Source organism: Vidua chalybeata, chromosome Z (assembly GCF_026979565.1).
Source record: "Vidua chalybeata isolate OUT-0048 chromosome Z, bVidCha1 merged haplotype, whole genome shotgun sequence".
Taxonomy (NCBI): Eukaryota; Metazoa; Chordata; class Aves; order Passeriformes; family Viduidae; genus Vidua; species Vidua chalybeata.
The window spans coordinates 16,784,624-16,803,856 of record NC_071570.1 but is presented as its reverse complement, the minus strand read 5'-3'; the positions used below and the strand labels follow the sequence as shown (position 1 = coordinate 16,803,856).

General features: G+C 40.6%; 1 protein-coding gene across 2 annotated transcripts; it reads left to right on the top strand.

Annotated features, from left to right (window-relative positions):
• The first annotated feature begins 915 nt into the window (after positions 1–915).
• Positions 916–19,204, top strand: ACER2 (alkaline ceramidase 2). Of its 2 annotated transcripts, none has more exons than XM_053968846.1 (6): positions 916–1,023; positions 6,493–6,607; positions 7,466–7,607; positions 11,246–11,383; positions 15,188–15,325; positions 16,015–19,204. In XM_053968846.1, the coding sequence occupies exons 1-6, from the start codon at positions 916–918 to the stop codon at positions 16,199–16,201; spliced, it is 828 nt and encodes a 275-aa protein (XP_053824821.1). In that variant the 3' UTR covers positions 16,202–19,204. The 2 variants fall into 2 exon arrangements, with proteins under 2 accessions (XP_053824821.1, XP_053824822.1); XM_053968847.1 differs by lacking the exon at positions 916–1,023 and adding an exon at positions 4,841–4,861.
• The last annotated feature ends 29 nt before the right edge of the window (positions 19,205–19,233 follow it).

Here is a 19,233-nt window from a genome sequence, read left to right as displayed (position 1 = left end):
CCCGGTTCCCTGCCGGCGTTGTGTCCAGCACTTTCTGCGCACGGGGGCAGGGGCGTGCGGGGAGCGGCCGCTCCTTTCCATCACACGGTTGGAACTGACACTGTGTCTTTTATCCAGTTCTGGCCTCCGCAGCACGAAAGAGACAAGGAGCTACTGGGGGGCCACAAGGATGGTGATGATCGGGGGTCTGGATCTTCTCTCTTACGCAGAGAGACGCTGGGAGCTGGACTGTTTGGTCTGGAGAAGAGAAAACTGAGAGGGGATCTCATCAATACATAGAAAAATCTCAAACGTGTGTGCCAAGAGGATGACGCCAGAAAAATTTCAGTGGTGCCCGGTGGCACAGCATAATGTCCCTAAACTAAAACACAGGAAGTTTCACCTTAACATGAAGAATTTCTTTACACTGAGGGTGGCAGAGCACTGGAACAGCTGCCTGTGGAGGTTGCGGAGTCTCCCTCTCTCGAGACACTCAAAACCCACCTGGACGTGTTCCTGTGTCACCTGCTTTAGGTGACCCTGCCTTGGCAGAGAGGTTGGACTGGATCATCTCCAGAGGTCCATTCCACACATAACAATTCTGTGATTCTGTGCGAGATATCTCTAAGCGTACAAGGGAGGCGGTCATGCTGCCCACGCCTGTGGAGCAGCTGGCTTAAAGCCGCCGGGGAGCGGAGAACTGGCGCTCCCACCGCCTGGCACTTCTGTGGGAAGTGCCTTCGTCTCAGGCTCGGGAAACCCAAGCGCTCGGGCTCGGGAAACCAAGCGGGGCCCCGCTACCTCTCTGCTCGTGGAAGGCCGGCCCAGGGCCGCCCCGCCCTTTGCGCGGGCCGCGGAGGAGAGGCGGGGGCGGCAGCGCGGTCACCGCCCCGCAGCGCCGCCGGGCGGGGCTGGAGCGGCGGCTCGGCGGGCGCGATGGGCGCGCTGCTGTGGTGGGACCCGCTGCGGGCCGGCAGCTCGGAGGTGGACTGGTGTGAGGACAACTACACCATCGTGCCTGCCATCGCCGAGTTCTACAATACGGTGGGTGGTGGTGGCGGTGCTCGGCAGAGCGGGAGCGGCGGCCGCCTCGGCGCCGAGGGGCTACGGGTGGACGAGCGTGCGGCGGCGGGCAGGTCCCGCTGCAGCCCGGGGGGCTCCTGCTGCCTGCCAGCTCCGTCTCCAGCGGGGTTTTCGTGGAATTGTAGCATGCCCTTTTATGGCTGTCGACTTCTTTTTCTTCTCCGGCCTCTGGCATGCCTAAAATTAAGGAATTTTTACCTAGTTTTTCAGGTATAAAATGGGAAGGTTTACTACTCCCCATACTACGATCGGTAAGTAGTGTGTAGCAGGCCCTGTCTTTGTCGAGACTTGTGGTGGCCAAGCATCAAATTTTTGGTGCTAGATTGCCCTGGTCTAGTACCCATTTGCACAAACAGGTGTCAACGCCTTGATGGGCATGCACGGCAGTGATGGGTCAAGATTAAAAAGTACCCTGGTGTTTGGAGGCGAGGTTTTTCTGGTTTCTCCCAGACATATTTGGCTCCAAGAAGGCAAAGCTTTCATGGAGAGTTTGCGTTTAGGTTGCAGGATGAAGTAAGGAGTGTACTTTTGGAAGAGGAGGAGATAGGTGTTTAAGAAAGCAACTGAAGTATGGAGGAGAGGGAAGAGGAATAATGTAATTGTTGCTTCCTTCCAGTTAGTCATGGTTTACCCCTGCATTCTTTTGCACCTTTCCAGTACCTCTCAGCTGCTGGAGAGAACTTACAAAAACAGCCACAGCAGCAGAGCCAGACTGCCCTGTATGACGTACCTTGGAAAGGGAGTAATGCTCTGACATCCTGTTGATGTAAAGAATGGCAGAGACTGCCAACATGTAGTGGAAGAAGAAGTAAGTGCTTCTTTGACTGGAGTTTATATCAAGGGAGGTTCTGCACATACAGAGCAATTAATTCTGTGGTACACTGTTATATATTGCTAACTTGTTTTCTTCTTGTACTTAGCTGCCAAAGTCCTAAAGATGGTGGCTGGTCCATGCCACTGAAGAATTTTGAGAGTGTGTGAGGGAAACTGTCAGCTTTTTTTGTGTCTGATGTCACTGTGCAAGAACCAAAAACAAAGGGAGGAAAAGGTCAAGATAAACAAGTTATCGAAGACAGCAAATGTGTTTTGTAGCCAGCTATGCAGGGGGATGGGTATCTTTCTACTGTATGTGCTGGTTCAGTCTGGGGTAGAGTGAATTTTCCTTATAGGCTGTGGTGTTATATTTGCGCTGCTACAATAGGCACTGGTGTGGGGGGATGTTTTGTGCTGGAAACAGTGTTGGTAACTTAGGCATGTTTTAATTACTTCTGAGGAGACCTTATGCAGACCTTTTCTTCTCACCTCACCCAACTACCAAGTAGGCTGGGGGTGCAGAAAGTTTTCGGAAGGGACATAGCTAGGACAGCTGATTCCAGCTGACTCAGTGGATTTCCCAGGCCATATGGCATCATGGTCAGCATGTAGAGCTGGAAGAAGGAGAAGGAAGCAGTTTGGGCCTTTAGGGTGGTGGCATTTGTCTTCTCAAGTCAATGTTATGTGTGATGGGACCCTGCTTTCCTGGGAATGGAGAACACCTGCCTATCCATGAGAAGTGCTGAATTAATTCCTTATTTCACTTTGCTTGTGTGAAGAGGTTATGTTTTCTCTATTGGACTGTTCTTATCTCAACCCCTCAAGTTTTCTCACATTTACCCTTCTGATTTTCTCCACCATCCTGCTCTGAAGGGAGCGAGCAAGCAGCTGGACAGTGCATAGTTGCTGGTTGGGATTAAATCACAGCACTGTACTGAGCTGATTAGCGGTGGTATAGAAGCTGCATTTGTGTCCAGATCAATAACTGAGGCTTCAGATAGGTGGACAGACATAGAAGAAAGTTTGCCCCAAAGCCTGCTGTGTTGTGGCAGCTGTATACAAATCAGTAAGCTGTACGCTGAAAGGGGAGGAGAAGAAAAGGCAGTGTTGAGGGTAGCCATGTTTAGGCTCTCTTCAGTAATACCAAGTCATTGTTAGGGCTTGAATTCTCTGTTAGCAATTTCTGAAAATTAAAACAGTGAGTTGCAGTGGATTGATGCGATTATGCAATTGTGTCCTCAAAAAAACCAGATGCTCACAAGACAATTATGAAGTTTTGGCCCTACTCTATAAAGTACCTTAGCTGGCATCTAAATTATATTCCTTCTAGGGGGAGTTTGTTCTGACTGATTCAAACTCCCTCAAAGTTCCAGGAAGCACTCTTCAGCAGACCTGAATCTGGCATCTGGGTCATTAAGCTTTAGATTAAAGCCTTTCTAATCCGCATTTTAAATTGCTATGGCTGAGCTCAGAGTTGTGGTTGAGGTCTCACGCAATATTCATGTAAGCACAAAACTGGAGCAGCTTATCTGAAATGTATTCTGGTGGGACTTAAACAGAAAACAAAAAGCATTCAACAGAATTAAATCTGTAGGAGAAATCTGTTAGGAGGTTTTGTATAAAATGATCAAACTAATTTTTTAAAACATACACGACTAGACTTAACATGATTTTTGTCTAGCTAAAGTGATTCAGGTCTTACACTTTTTCAGTACGGAGGCCACAAAACACTCCATAGCTCAAATTGAAGTTATAAAACAATGTATTTTTTCTTTTTTTTCCTTCTGAAATGAATAAAGTAATGTGTTCTGATGCAGTGTACCCTACTCCACCCCACAACAAATGCCTCCAAATGATCAAAACAATTTTCTCTGTGAAGAGGTATTTACAAAATAAAAGATACTGCTTATATTTTAAATAAGCAACAATACCTGAAAACAGTATTTTTTTCCTGTTAGCTGGGAAAGTCAGTATCTAGCAATTCAATATGTTGCATTTAGTTGTGCTTGTAATTTCCATTTACTAAAGGAATTGCCAGGGTTTTATTCTTCTTTTGCTCCCTAGTGGCATGGAAATAAAAATTTTAAAAAGTTATAAGGTAGTCTTAAGAATGTGAGAGAATACTTGTACTCTCCCTACAGCATCCTTTTTTTACCACAGAAGAGTTTTAGTATACATGAATGTCATGTTTAGGTACCAGGAGGATATATACCTGCTGATGTTACTGGGAGATACTTTAGTCCAGTTTTGCTTTCTGATCAGAAAGACATGGTGCAGTAGGTTTTTCTGTAGTAGTTGAATGCTGCAGCTGCTCTCTGGGAGATGTAATCAATAGTGATGAATACATGAGCTTTGGTAGGACTGCAGGCAATGTCTATGTCAAGACAGTGGCCAGATGTGAATGAAGTTGCATGGTCATGATCTAAGCAAGCCCATTCTCTCTGTCCTATAGGCTTATGTTCTGAATATCTATAATATAATTAATTAGTTGAAAATTAAAACTAAAGGTCCAGAATTGTACAATGCCAAAATAATGGACTGTTACTGAAGGGCTTCTTGCCTATTTTCCAGAACTGTAATATTTAATCATTGCCTTTTGCAGATGCCAAAGGAAATCTTCTGTACTCCTGATGTGAATTTTGCACTTATTGTAATTATCAAAGTATTTGAATTGTACATTACCAAATCATGGAGGCCAGTTATGTATTAATATAAAAAATACACATGCAATGTACTTTCTGAAGCCATACTTTAATATATTGTAGTACTACAATTATTTCAGCTTCTGAGATGTTAGGAGATCCTCCTGATGACCGCTGTGAAGAGTACAAGTCATGCTCAGGCTCCAGTTTGCAAGAGATTTCTTGCATTTGCAGGCAGGACCTTAGCATGAGTGGGAGTTCATTCCCAGAGGAACACTACAATAGCACAGAACTGCTCTCTTGTTTGCTAATAACTTGTATAAATCTACATTGCTACAGCTGTGGTAAGTAGATCTAGTGTGTCCTTCATCACCTTGTTCCTAGGTGGAATAAGGACTTCCTAGCCAAATTTTGTTAGACTGTATTTGCCTGTTCTGATTTCTTCATTGGTCAGTTTCATCTGTAGAGATGGAAAAGTTTACTTCCAAACCACTTAGTTTATAACCACTTATTTTCACCCCTTGACACTTCCCTTTGGCATAACTGTGTCTAAAAGCCTAAAATGCATAGAGCACTCCCAGGTTCCCAGAGGACTTGTTCCTATTCCATTATCCCTGCTGTCACTGTATATGCTTCCTACCTGCTTTGGAGTGAAGAAAGTCTTCTTGTTCTGTATATGTACCAGCACATCATGCACTGGGATCCTTGTCCATGACTGTATTCCCAACTTTGCTGACAGTCTCTGCAGCATGAAGACTGGGTGGGGTTTTTTGTGTATTAAAGTTGCTCAGATGAACCTGTTTTGTTGACTGTTGCTTTACATGAGTTAAAACTTGATCTGCCTGTTAAAATCTGTTCTTAGACTGTGTTAAGAAGTTGACAACAGCTGAATGAAAAAATTCCTATATTATTCCTGAATTATTTCTCCACTAAATTTCCATTATTGTCGGCACAAGTTTGTAACCTGTGAAGAGGCGATCTGTCCCAAAGGAATGTTCTTGACCCAGAGTTATTTTCTACATCAGCTTCAGAGTTTTGTTGGGGGTGATTTTATCTTGTGCTTGGGATCAGCAGGCAAACATGAGAAAGCTGAGGCTGGAGATTTCCTCCTGTCCTTTGGCCCATTGTGAAGCAGCAATAGAGTCTTTTCATAACTGCTCAGTTACTGTGCCATGGCTGGCCCTCAGCACTGGCAGCTCCTGGGAAGAACCAAGTCATCACTACTACAATCACAGTTCCTGCTAATTGATAGTAAAGTGTTTTCAGTATTTACAGACTCATGCTTTAGACTGTTTGTAAGCAAGAAAAAACAGAAAACATGTCTTCATTCAGATCGTGCATATAAAATTTTAAAAAATTAGATCACCTAGCAGTGGTCCTAATTATAGCCTTTCCACCTTCCTGTAACTAGTTTTCAATCATGTTCTGTAGTGGAGAACCAAGGGAAAAAATTGAAGCGTAAAAGGACTTAAAGCTCCAGGCTTACTTTACCCTGTACAAAAAGGGTTCTAACTCTTAGCCTAGTGTTGTATTTCACATCTTCCAGACAATAACTATTGCTTAATAAATCGATTTACACAAGGTTTGTCTAGCTCTGCCTAGTGTCAGTACTTCTAGTGCTTTTTCCATGCTAGACTTGATAGTCATTGAAAGGACAGGTCACTGGTCCTCAATAGCTTGATCTTATACACTTTCTGAATTGCCACAGTCTTGAACTTTAAAATTTCTTTGGGAATTGAATTGTGACTAGCCACATTTTACATTGCTGAAAGTTTTTATGCTGTTACTAATTTAATGATATTAAACAAAACAAGTCGATGCTTTTGCAAAAACAGCTCAGCATAGGCAGAAATAGGGGGTCATAATTTGTTGAACTGGGGCTTCACTGAATGACAAAATATTATAGAAAGCCTGTGGATATTTAAGATCTGTTTATTTTCTGTCTTTGTGAGACTGTTTGTTTTTTTTTTCCTAGATAAGCAACATCTTGTTTTTCATTTTACCACCCATATGTATGTGCTTGTTCCGTCAATACGCAATCTGCTTCAACAGTGGAATATATTTAATATGGATTCTGTTAGTCGTGGTTGGTAAGTTGATTATTCTGTATTTGCCAGCTCATGTGTGGACTGAGAGAGGACATCAGTTTTTCCTGCTTGTACTTTACTGTTTTTTAAAACAAAGCAATCCTGACATCTACAGAAGAATTTGCTTGTATTTGCTTAAAGCTAAAGCAGCCATAATTTCTGGACGGAAAATGCCTTTTGCAAACTGAGGTTGGTGGGAAATTTGACCATAGTTCTGTTCCTTTCCAATCCTTCCTTGCATACCTTTTTTTTTTCTTGTCTTTGGGTTTACTCTACAGCTATGCTGACCCTTATTGCTTAAATAAGAGCTGAAGTGCCAGTGCAGCTTAGGAGAGGAATAGGGTTTATACTGAGAAGGCCCAGAGATGTAGATGTGAGATTCTGAAGTTCGTTCATTCCTGGAGGCACTTCAAGGGGACAATCAGAGCCCTCTGGAGTAGTGTGACACTTTCCACCTGTAAATCTGTATCACGGAGTAGTCATCTGATGCTGCTTTTTCTCTTTTCTTACCCATTCTTGTGCTATTGAGAAAATTCTGAAGCAGCATTTGGCATTTATTTCTTAATTGGTTTTGCTTTATACTTTTCCACCTGGTATTTCTTCAGGCACATCTTTTCTAGTAGGAGCTGACATTTTTAGCTGCTACTTTTGTAATCTACTTTTGTAATGTACTTCTCTTCATGACTAGGGAGAGTATGATGACTTGATTGCCTCTTAGTAAAGTTGGTGTTTTTTATCACCTTTTCTAGACCATTTCCTGTAGCTACCATTTCCTGTGAAGTTTTGAGCATGAACAGAATGTTTCAGTCTATTACGGTACTACAGCCATTGCTAATACTGTCTCTTGATTCATTCTTCCAGGAATTGGATCTGTTTATTTTCATGCTACCCTCAGTTTCTTGGGCCAGATGCTGGATGAGCTGGCTATTCTCTGGGTTCTGATGTGTGCTCTTGCCATGTGGTTCCCTAGGAGATACCTGCCCAGAGTTTTTAGAAATGACAGGTAATCATACAATGATACATGTACACTTTCATGTTTTCTGAAACTTCTTGTGCTCCCCGAGTCAGCAGTTGCTGGTAGTGGGATTTTTGTCCTGTAACTTCAGGTGATTAGATGAGATGTTCTTGTTGATTCTAGGGAGACTTCTATGATGAGTAGTTTATATAACTTACAGCTAATGTAGAAGAAGCCATATTTCACTCTTCCTTTTGTATATCCTGAAGGCTATATACAAGTGAACCTATGGAAGTCAGCTGAATGTTCATGTAAATTTTTATAACAGCGGTTAAGGATGGTGTTTAGGTATTCAAAGCCTAAGTGTTTCTTTAGAAACCTATTGTTGTAAAGGGATTTTTTTCTTTTTCTTGCAGGTTTAAAAAGAAATACTTTATAGCCAGTTTAAACCATTTGGTTGTGGTTTGCCCTCCCCAACAAAAACATTTTGTTATTCTTTTATGCAGTAAAGAAGTTGAGGTAATGGAGAGGCTTGAATTGCAGCATCAGTGCTGTTCTCTCTGAAGATTGCTAATACTTTTGCCCTCTTACACTGTTACTCTCTGCAGGAGTTTTTTGGGTTTGTTTGTTGGGGGTTTTGTTTGGTTGGTTGGTTTATTCTTGGCAATATGCCAGATTAGAAGTTGCTAATGCATGGAGAGAAGTTTGGTGCCTAGACTGACTATACCTCAAAATAGCTTGCACTGGGTAGAGTGTACCTATAATTACTGTATACAGTGTATGTGCGTGGCCCACTTCTCTTCAACATCATCATAAATGACTTGGACTTTGACACAAGACTGGAAGGAATACTAACTAAGTTTGATGACCACACTAAATTGGGAGGAGCTGTTAAATCCCTTGAGGGCAGAGAGGCCTCCACAAGTGAGAGCAATCACCAATCAGGTGAAGTTCAACAAGGGAAAGTGCTGGATTCTAAAATGGGGCAACCCTGGATGTATGGACAGACTGGGAATGAATTGCTGTAAGCAGTGCCATGAAAAGGGACCTGGGGGTCCTGGTTGATGGCAAGTTGAACATGAGTCAGCAGTGCCCTGGCAGCCAGGAGCGTCAGCCCTGTCTTGGGGGGCATCAGCATCACCAGCCGGGCAAGGGAGAGAATTGTCCTGCTCTGCTCTGAGCTGTGGCAGCCTCACCTCGAGTGCTGGGGGCAGTTCTGGGCATTGCAATATATGAAAGACATTAAACTCTTAGAGAGCATCCAAAGGAGGGTAACGAGGGTGGTGAATGACCTTGAAGGGAAGCTGTATGAGAAGTGGCTGAGGTCACTTGGTTCATTCAGTTTGGTGAAGACGAGATTGAGAGGAGACCTCATTGTAGTCTTCAATACCCTAAGGAGGGGAAGAGAAGGGGCAGGAGCCAGTCTCTTTTCTGTAGTCACCAGTGACAGGACCTGAGAGAATGGCCTGAAGCTGAGTCAGGGGACGTTTAGGTGGGATATCAGGATAAGGTTTTTCACTCCAGAGGGTGGTTGGGCACTGGAACAGTTCCCCGGGGAAGTGGTCACAGCACCAGCCTGACAGTTCAAGAAGCGTTTGGGCAGTGCTCTCAGGCACATGGTGTGACTCCTGGGGATGGTGTTGTGCAGGGCTAGGAATTGCAGGTGTTGATCCTGCTGGGTGCCTTCCAACTCAGTTATATGATTCTATGTGGTTTAATGGCTTTGTTGCATTGGTGTAAATTTAGTACTTTTGCTTATTACAGTATAGTGTTATTACAGAACATTGTCAATTTAAGAAGCTTTACTGGTGTCTTTGTTTATGGTGTGACTCTTAGATGTTCCATTCAAGTAAAGAATTCAGAGTCCTAAATTTATGTGTAATTTATGTAAACTCTGTAAATGAGCTCCCAGATGCCTAGAGGTTACATTTTGTCAATTAGTGTCTTCTGATACTGCAGGGTAGGTTCATAGTATGGAGCAGGATGTTAAACAATTGGTTTATAAAGGAATAACAACACTTTTGGGGTGAAATACTGTTTCTGTTTAACTTTGTGTTAAAACTGTAAATACTGAGATGAAAGATCCTATCTTATCATACTTCCACTTATCAGAGAATGTGTCAAAACAGTTACTTTTTAGGGAAGGTCTTGATTCCTTTATGAAGTATGCAGACACTCTGGGCAACAAACCTGTGCTAGTTTGAAGGCAAACCAGCAGAAGGAATTAACTCCACATAAATATGTTGCGAAGGATTCCAAGTAAGAATTAAAATTTAATAGGAAAAATTTGCAATAAAGGCAATAGTACAGGAACACTGGCTTAAACTGACAAAATCAGAATACAACCCTGTTGGTCAGGGTGGTGGCAGCTGTCCCATTGGAGTAAGGGATGTGGTCTTGTCAAAGCGCTGATCCTGTAGAAAGGTCTGGTCCTTCTTTGGAGGTCCAGTGGTGATTATTGAGAGCTCTTGTCCTCTGGGAGTCCAGTGGTGATATTGTGGTGTCCCAAGTGCCAGATCATACACAGGTAGAAATGTTAGGTACCTCCCCCCACCCCGTGTAGACATCTCACAGTGGGATGATGTAATTCTGTGACTCATTCTGGGGAGTCCTTGATGGCCCATGAGTGGAGATGGCCCTGCTTTAGGCTGAGTGTGCATTGGGCAGCTATTGCAAATAACTGATCATTAACAGCTCATCAGAATGTGCTGTAGGTGGTGATAAAATGCATACCTTACATTGTAACCCAAGACAAAGCCCTAACCTAGAACAGATTTGATTAATATTTTTAAGTTTTTTGCTTTGCCTAACTAATCCTCTAGTATTATGCCTATCATGTGCTCACAGCTGTACTGTTCACTTTCATCATCCTCATCACACTTCGAATTTTCAGTGCTGAAAATGTTATTATCTATCATGACCAATTAGTGATGTTATTCATTAATATTATTTATTAAGACATTCATGTCAGATCAGAACTTCCTACATAAGTAACTTGTTGCTTTCCAGCAGAAAGAAAAACTTTAAAGCAAAAAGCAAATGAAATGAGCCTAGGTGACGGTCGTGACACTTGTGGCCATGGAATGCTACCGTACAAATATATTGAGACTCTACTTCAAGCATAGAAGGCCATCCTTGGACAACAATTTTAAAAAGCTATGGGCCAGTAGTTAAAAGGCAGCGTGGTGATCCTCTTCCTCAGCCATAGAGTGGATGTGAGTTGTTTGAAGTGCAGACGTGGAGTTTAAACAGTTAACATATATTTAATTTAAAAGTTGTCAGGCATAGGGCACAGTAGTGATTTCTTATTTGCTAAGAATATACCAAATCTTGGTCTTATAAAAAAGTGGGAATTTCTCACCTACTGTTGAATTTGATTAAGGAAATGTTCCAACTTAGCATGTAGGTTTCAGTATCTTTGAAGGCTCTAAAGAGATAAAGGAAAGTTAAGCATACTGTAACACAGCTGTAGAAGTTGAGGCATTAACAGTAAGAAAATATCCTAAAAATCCATATTAAGAGCTTGAAGAATGATGAGACAGAATGTTTTTGAAGACATACAGTGCTGTGTGCAGAGGTAGACCTAGATTTTGTTACATTTTAAAAATAATGTTGAAATTTCTGGGTTTAGTAATTAAAAGTTTTGAATTTAAAGATGTTTTTCTGCCCGTATAAACTCTACTCAGGAGTCGATTTAAAGCTGCTGTGGGTGTCTTGTCTGGAGTTACCACCTGCCTGGCCTTCATTAAGCCTGCCATTAACAACATCTCGCTAATGACGCTGGGAGTTCCCTGCACAGCTTTGCTCATTGCTGAGTTGAAGAGGTAAGTACAATTCTCCAGAATGCAGGCAGTGTTGCCTTCTCAGATCCTTAGGGCACCATGAGATGATACATTATATCCGGCTTCAGAGCATGTGACAGCAGATCAGAAATGCTTCTGCCACAAGCAAGAGCAAATCTAGTATATATTTTCTTGGCAGTTCAGACATTTTTTTGACAAGGATTTCTTTTCTCTAGGACTTTTTAGTAGGTCAGATATTTTCTGTGTTCTTGCAACATACCCCTTGCTGCAACCTGATTTAACTTCAATTTGTTTATTTATTGTGAAATTAGGGCACGGGTTTCACTTCATGGACAGCATTTTTTGCTGTATAGTGTGCATAAGGGTGAGGTGATGGCATGGTTGCAGTCTGGATGCTAGTGGGAGCAAGGCCCAAGCCCATGTGGAAGATGTTCCAACTCCCAAAGTTGTACTGTGAGTCTTGCATGACTTTGTCATCTGATATGAATAATATGATGGAGTCAGAGTGACAAAGATAAGGTTAATCACTACATTTTGGAGGATAGGTGTCAGTCAAGGCTGTAAAAATCATAAAGCCAGAATGCAAATAGAGAACAACCTGAAACTGATTTCCACATTTTAGAGAGTTGTTCTGTTATAGTGATACCAGCAGCTGTCCAGAGATTTTTTTTTCCATCTCTTCACCCACAGCAAAAAGGATCAGAGCATTTGACCTTGTCTTTTTTAACCTCTTCTCTATTGTCTGAGAAAGATTTTACAACTTAGGCTTTCTCTTATATGTTGCATATATCCATCAAAACGAGTTGGAACAAAATGTCTTCATTCTAGTTGCATCTGTTAGAATAGAGACCTTTCTGTTTGCTACATTACCCTGATCTGCCCCTGCTATACAATGGAAGCCTCTCCAAACAATGTTTTCTAAAGGTGTTCTTGAGTCTTTTCTCGTTAGGCATCCTTCTGTGTATTTCTGTGGTCAAAGATACTTGGAAACAGCATGCAAGTTAGTTGATGACAAGGTCAGTAGTGGAACAATATTGGTGGTGTCTCATTTTGATGATGGCACGAAGGAACTGCTGACCAGGGCAAAGGGACATCTGGTTGTGACACGGGATAATCTGTGAACTCTCTGTCAGTTCCATATCAGTTTTCCAGGCATGAGCTCCTGAGAAACTTGAATCTGTCCCTGGTTTGGGACAGATTTGGGAGGAAATCCAGCATCACAAAGTCACCTCAGGACAGAAATATATTACTAAAATGTCTGGAGTTTCCTGGTCATGTTTTTTTAAGGAGAAAATTATGGACACAGATAGACCTTCTTTTAGACCTTAACTGGTGAATAAAAAGAGACCAGAAGTGATGTAGGGCCTTCTCTGGCTGTGCATTGGGATGGTTTAAATACCACTGATATTTGTGGATGAATTTGTAAGTGCAAACGGCTTAAAAGCAAAAAAAAAAAGCTTTTATTTTAAGCTATGCTGATCCTTTTGAAATTTAAAGGGTTACATTCTTGTAAACGGAGAGGTAAAGATTCAGTCATCTCATCCCCTTTTGCAGGAGGAAAATTAGAAAAATAGCAAACCTTTTAAATAATGTTTAGATTATTCTTTGGTGCCATAGCCAGGAGGGGATTTCACATCCAAGTGTGGCAGGCTGCAGTGGAAATGTTTCTGTGAAACAGATATTTGAGGAAGAAAAGTTGCTTCTGTTCCATGCTGAAGTTTCTGATATTTTAGACCAAAACCCCTTGTTGTTATTCCTATTCTAGGCTGTATCAATTTTGTACGTAATTCTGGAGAATCAAACCATTGTGTTTTCAAACAAAAATTTTCTGCTTTATGTTTGTCTTTGATGACGAGATAATATTGTCACAAAAGAGCATTAAGTTCCTAGATGTGGACCTGGTAAGGTAGAGTGTATGGCTGGGAAGTATTGTGGGTAGGAGGTGATCAAAAGAGCAAAAGGTAGTCAAGTGTCCTTGAAAGACAAAGAAATTGTTAAACTTCATTGTCATTTCTGTCACAAAAAATTCCTTCCTGTGTTTCTTAAAAGAAAAAGCTCTACTAGAAGATGGTATCAGTGGAAAGGTGGATGTATATCCTTTGATTTGCCTAATCCAAGCCATTGAGATTATAATGTCATCAAATTAGTAGCTATTTAGGGAGATAACTTCCTCCGTGTGCAGATAGATGCTAGAATATTGTTGCTCAGCTGACTTCTGAGTTTTGAGTAGTGAAGGTTTACCTTAATTTCTGGTCTTACCATTATTATTTGATTCTTCTATTAGAAATCTGACTAAGGGGGGAGCTTTGCTTCATTATTGCATGTTCCTTTATTCACTTGCTTAAAAGGTTAAGCTAGTTAAAAGTTTAAAATATTCCTTAGGATTTAAAGGGAGATATTGGTGTAAAATTCAATCAATCAACATTGCACTGGTTTGAAGAAAAGCTAGAATGCTTTTTTGGGGGTTTCAAGACATCAGAAGACAATGCTGCAGGAAGTGTGTATATAAGTGTCCCTTAAATAGCAAATTATTGGAGCTCACAAGTGTTTGCAGAAGTGCTGACATTTGAATAACTGTGTTTTGTTAAACAGAGAACATTGTGCATTATGTAGATGAAAGGGGAAATGGAAGCGCAAGATTTGTGGGATCCATTATCTTTCAGAATAGAGTAGGATCGGATCAGGGCAGCATGAATGTGTGTTTTAGACCCTCAGCTAACAAGTCCTATTTTAGTTCTTATCAGTGTCCATGTCTGTTGAGAAAAAAAAGAAAGGCTACATGTCCAGGTGGTATTTGCATTATGTCTCTTCATTGTAGTACAGTGGCTTTGCAGTCTCCTGCTTCGTCAGCAAGCATGTCCTCACCTCATCTGAAGCACAGTTACTGCAGAAACTGAAGACTCCATGATGGGTGATCTCAGAAAACCCAGGAGTATTACAGAGATCAGCAGGCTGTGCTTTTCTCATTGTGATCTTTCTGCCTTAAAGTAGTCCTTTGCAGAACACTCTACAACATAGTCTTAAGTTTATAAAAGTAATTTGCAGTATGTGATGGTGGTACTGAGCAAACCTGTCTTTACAGTCTGTACCATTGCTATGGCTGATCTTGTACTGGGTAAGTAAGCCTTCAGTTCTCCTTTGCAGCCTTGAATTCTTTGAACCATGCAGGTTAATTGCCTTTTCCATTTGGAATTCAGATAGTCAGGTCCTGACTAAAAGACCTTAAGTTTGAGGCCAAACCTCTTATCTTAAATGGGATGCAGTTGCATGTGTTTATCTCCTTCAGATATGTCCAGGAAACCCTAATTTTCTCAATACGCACACCCTTTCCTTTGTCAGAACACACAAGTGTTCCATCTCAATAGTCTAGTTTTATCTGTCAGATAAACAAAACTGATTCATGTGCCCTGCTTAGGTACATGGTTTAGTGCTTTTAGGAAGAGTAGTACCTCTCACTGAGGAATTTAAATGCCGTAGCATTAACAGAAGTCTTTATACAGTAACAAATATGAGCAAATCTGAGCATTTGCTGTATGGCTGGTTGTTAATGAACGGCATGTGTGACTAATCACTAGTTACACCCCTTCCTAGGTATAGGAATAGTTTGACGTTTGCCCACTATTAGTACACTGGTATTTAAGACAATACCCAAAGCACAGGGTACTTTTTACTGATAAAAAGTTTTGTTTTGCTTTCTCAGTCTGCCTTGCCTCAGAGCCATACTGTAAGTGAAGTTAATCTGTTAAGTACGTCTGTGGTGGAGTAATTTTAATGATGCATGTCTGGCATTGTTTTATAACTATTTATTTATGTTTTTCTCCTTAGGTGTGAAAACCTGCGTGTATACAAACTGGGTCTCTTTTCAGGTCTTTGGTGGATGCTAGCACTTTTCTGCTGGATCAGTGACAAAGTGTTTTGTGAGATCTGGTCCTCATTTAACTTTCCCTATTTGCACTGTGTATGGTAAGTGTTGTGTATAAAGTCCAGAGTTTGATTCAAATGTGATCCATTCTCACCACATTACCCTTCTGTGCAGCTTGGTGGCTATTTCTGGTTAGTTCTAGACAGAATATAGAAGCCCAGATCAAGTCTTGTGCTATTCAGGCTGGCAGATTTAGGCCTGATTGTATTCTTAATGGCCACTAGGTTCATTAATTATAAATGAATTCCTTGCCATACTGGTCACTAAAAACCATAGCTGTGACTATGAAAACTTAAACTGCCATTGATAATGATGGTAATCCTCATGATGAATGAAGATTAGTGATTAATTAATGATGGTGAAGTGGAGAAACAGTAAAAGGCTTTGATGCCTTTTCTCTTTTACCACCCAGCAAATCATGGTTACTTACTTGAGCTGCCATATCTCACCATTTCTGCACAAATCTGGGAGGTGCAGAGAAGCCAAAAAGCTGGAGCCTATTTAGACCAGGGATAAACTACAGTTTTGTAGTTTTCCTTTACAAATATTCTTTGCCTCCATGCAAAGGACAGACAGCAATCTTATGGGGAGCTTGTGAGAAGATGGTGAAGGACAGACTGATTTTAAAGTATGGTGGTACAGTTGATGCTTTATTGAATTTATGTTACTGATTCTTTTTTTCTTCCCTCTTTTTTTTTTCCTATCTTGGTGTATGGGTGGCTATTCTCAGGCACATTTTGATTTGCCTTGCGGCTTATCTAGGATGTGTCTGCTTTGCTTACTTTGATGCTGCCTCTGAGATCCCTGAGCAGGGCCCTGTCATAAAGTTCTGGCCCAGTGAAAGGTGGGCATTCATTGGAGTTCCCTATGTCACCCTTCTCTGCGCACACAAAAAAACATCTGTGAAGATTACATGAACTTGGAAGCCATGGAATGGGGATGGATTTTCAACTTATATTCCATCACAGACAATATTTACATAAGGATAAATGACTAGTGTTGTATTTTCCTTTCTTCCTAAGACAGGCAGCACTTCAAGTTTCATAGGAAGAGGAGGGAAGTGTGTTCATTCCTCTCTGAAGAGAGAGGAAGCAAGAACATGGGGGCCACTTGAACACTAAAGTAACCAAATGGCTTCTTTGTTTTTTGCACTGTGTTTTTGATGTAGCATTTCTCTTGATAAAAGCTCTTTACAAATACCAGGGTCAAGGAATGATCTTTTTGTAGTAGGTCACCTTTGGTGCTTGATCCACTTCTTTTGTAACTTTCTTTGCAAAAGAAGGCAGTCCAAGATGCCTACATGCCATCCTGTGTCCTTCTTAGCTCTGATTTTGCTGTGCTTACACATGGCCACAAGAGTGTGCTCGAAGCCCATGCTATTCCCAGCCTGGTTTGGCACTCAGGCTGTGCATCACTTTGGATCACAGAATAAATACATGGTTGCTTCCCCAAGTACAACAGGATATGAGTGTTTGCAGCTGGATTACTCTGTAAGTGCAATTAGGCAGTGTAAATGCAGAGGGAGCTGACAGAAGTTCCTAAAACTAGGTAGGAGTTTGAGGATTTTATTCTATTTCCACTGTCCTGTGAATACTTGTATGCTGCGTATTTCCTTGCAGAAATGTCACAGAATCCCTCTCTACCTCTTGAGACGTGTTTGGTATTGAAGTGCTCACAGAAGTGTGAGCATTGCCTTCAGTAAGATCTCAGGTCAGCATTGATTGACAGTGTGATTAAACTATAAAAACTCATAGAAGCCTAGCTGCACATCTAATTTGAGAGCTGACTTCGCACCAATGCATTGCAAGTGATCTCAAAAATAGTCCAGAGCTCCACTGGTTATACTTAGGAAAAAAGTAGTTAACTACTTAAAAACCTAGCTGAAGACCTAGATTTCAGTGAGCAGTGAGATATAATATTGAGTCTTGCATTCTTGCAAAATATTCTGATTTTCTGTGTTTTTTCAGTCCATTTTGTAAAGATAAGGGATGTCTAGGTCCATTTAGTTTTAAGGTTATTGGTGTTGAGGTTCAGGAATGGCTATAGTTCTTGCAAGCAATTAATACAAAGCCTGTTTGAAAAAATGGTGCAAAGTTAGGCATGTTTTTCAAGTATGAGCAATTGTAGCTGCTAATAGCTGCAGTTTTGGAGAAAAAAGGGTCTACTCACATTCCTCAGAACTCTAAGCAGGCTAAGGCTTTGAATATACACTTTTATTAATAAGTGTTATTTCCTTTTTTAGTATTAGACTGTGAAATATGATTTTGTCTTTTGTTTACATGTCTTATGTTGTAGTTGTTTTTTATCAATGCAAAAATGTACTCTATACTGTATCATCTTTATGAAAGTTGCTTTTAGCAAGAACTTTGGGCTGAATTATTTTTCAAGAATTTTGAAACCTTTAAAACTTCTGTATTAAAATTTATGCTTAGAAAGCAAGAAGTAAGGTGTATGCTGATACTCTTGAAGCACATTGTTAGAGGGAGATATGACTTTTTCATTAAATCCTTCAAAATAGCTGAGTAGACTACTATCACATGACTGCCAAATCATAAAAGCAGCATAAAATCTTTCCAATGGAACAGTACATATTTATACTACTTGCTAGTTTTTGAAGCATCTTTTTTTTGACACACATTGATACAATTTTTGTATGAAACCTGTTTATAAAAATGTACGTAGTGATGTTTGTTACTCTTTGAAACACAGCTATTTTTTCCTTTTCTTTCCTCTCCCCCGATTATGAAATGCTCAGCTTCAAACACTTCTCAGGTATTAAAAGTTCTATTATTAGATTCTTATACAAATAAAATGCTGGCTGGAACCCAGCTAAGTTTTCTGATGCCTAACATGGCCCTACTTTAAGTAAGACTTTTTGATGGTGTTAGCTAAATTATTATGTTATGGTGAGTTATTTTCAGTATTGCTTGGGAATCTAATAACTGCATACATAGTGGACTGTTCAAAAAGACTTGAGCCTTTCTACTTAATATTTTGCTTGAAAGTAACCTCTGACTCAAAAGGCTCTAGTTAATCTGCTGTCAGTTGCTGTCTTCTACTCTGCAGAGTCTGACTGCTCACAAAAAAAAAAAAATCTCGGTAGGCCATTCAGCTACTGAAGAAATAAATAAATGCAGATAACAGGCCAAGAATCATCTCCTGTATTTTTATTATCTAGCCTTTTTACCCTTTATGGGAGATTTTGTGAACAAAGGTCACTATGTCTTGTTCAAAGCTTCACTGGAGAAATGGTTGGAGTATTCCTCTGTAGCAGCACCACCACACCACTTTTAGATTTAGCTATTGCACTTTACATTAAATTAGTATTAGCATATATAAAACTGAAACTATGTAACTACACTTATTTAAAAAAATAAAAAACCTGCAATTTTTACAAGATTCACCGTTTTACAGATTGCACCTACACAATAATATTAGTACCCAAAGAAGTATATGATTGATATACAGAAGGGTTTGTGCAGTGGATCATACAGATTGATAGAGTGTGCACAAGGAGCTGTATTACATTGCAGTATAAAGTGATTTATATGCACCTGCAGGTTTTAAAGCCCCAGAATGTTTTCTTACCCTGCCAACAGGAAGTGGGTTAGTTCCTAGTGTTTAGGTTCAGTTAGTATTTTAGTCTATTTAGCGGGATGCAATACTGTGTTGAGTGTATTGTAAATATTGACATGTGATACCCATCATTCTTTTAACGTTAAATTTAATTTTTTTTATGAAAGGATGGTTAGTTTTCAGTGATAGCAAACACCCAATTCGCAGTCATTAACAACTCAAGAAGTACTCTCTAAGGAGTGGTGTAGGGTTGGGGGTTTCTTCCATCTCAATTTAAGTCTGTATACTAAATGTTTGTGGAAAACATGTAATACTTTGCGGCATTAAACTGTATTTGGAGTAAATATTTTTTGCTTTTTAATGCATCATGTTT

What these genes read in the sequence shown, in the direction of transcription:
- ACER2 (XM_053968846.1), top strand. Translation starts at nt 916, where the DNA reads ATGGGCGCGCTGCTGTGGTGGGACCCGCTGCGGGCCGGCAGCTCGGAG. An exon ending in TCGCCGAGTTCTACAATACG is followed by an intron (nt 1,024 to 6,492) that starts GTGGGTGGTGGT and finishes TTTTTTTCCTAG; the next exon opens with ATAAGCAACATCTTGTTTTT. An exon ending in CCCTATTTGCACTGTGTATG is followed by an intron (nt 15,326 to 16,014) that starts GTAAGTGTTGTG and finishes GGCTATTCTCAG; the next exon opens with GCACATTTTGATTTGCCTTG.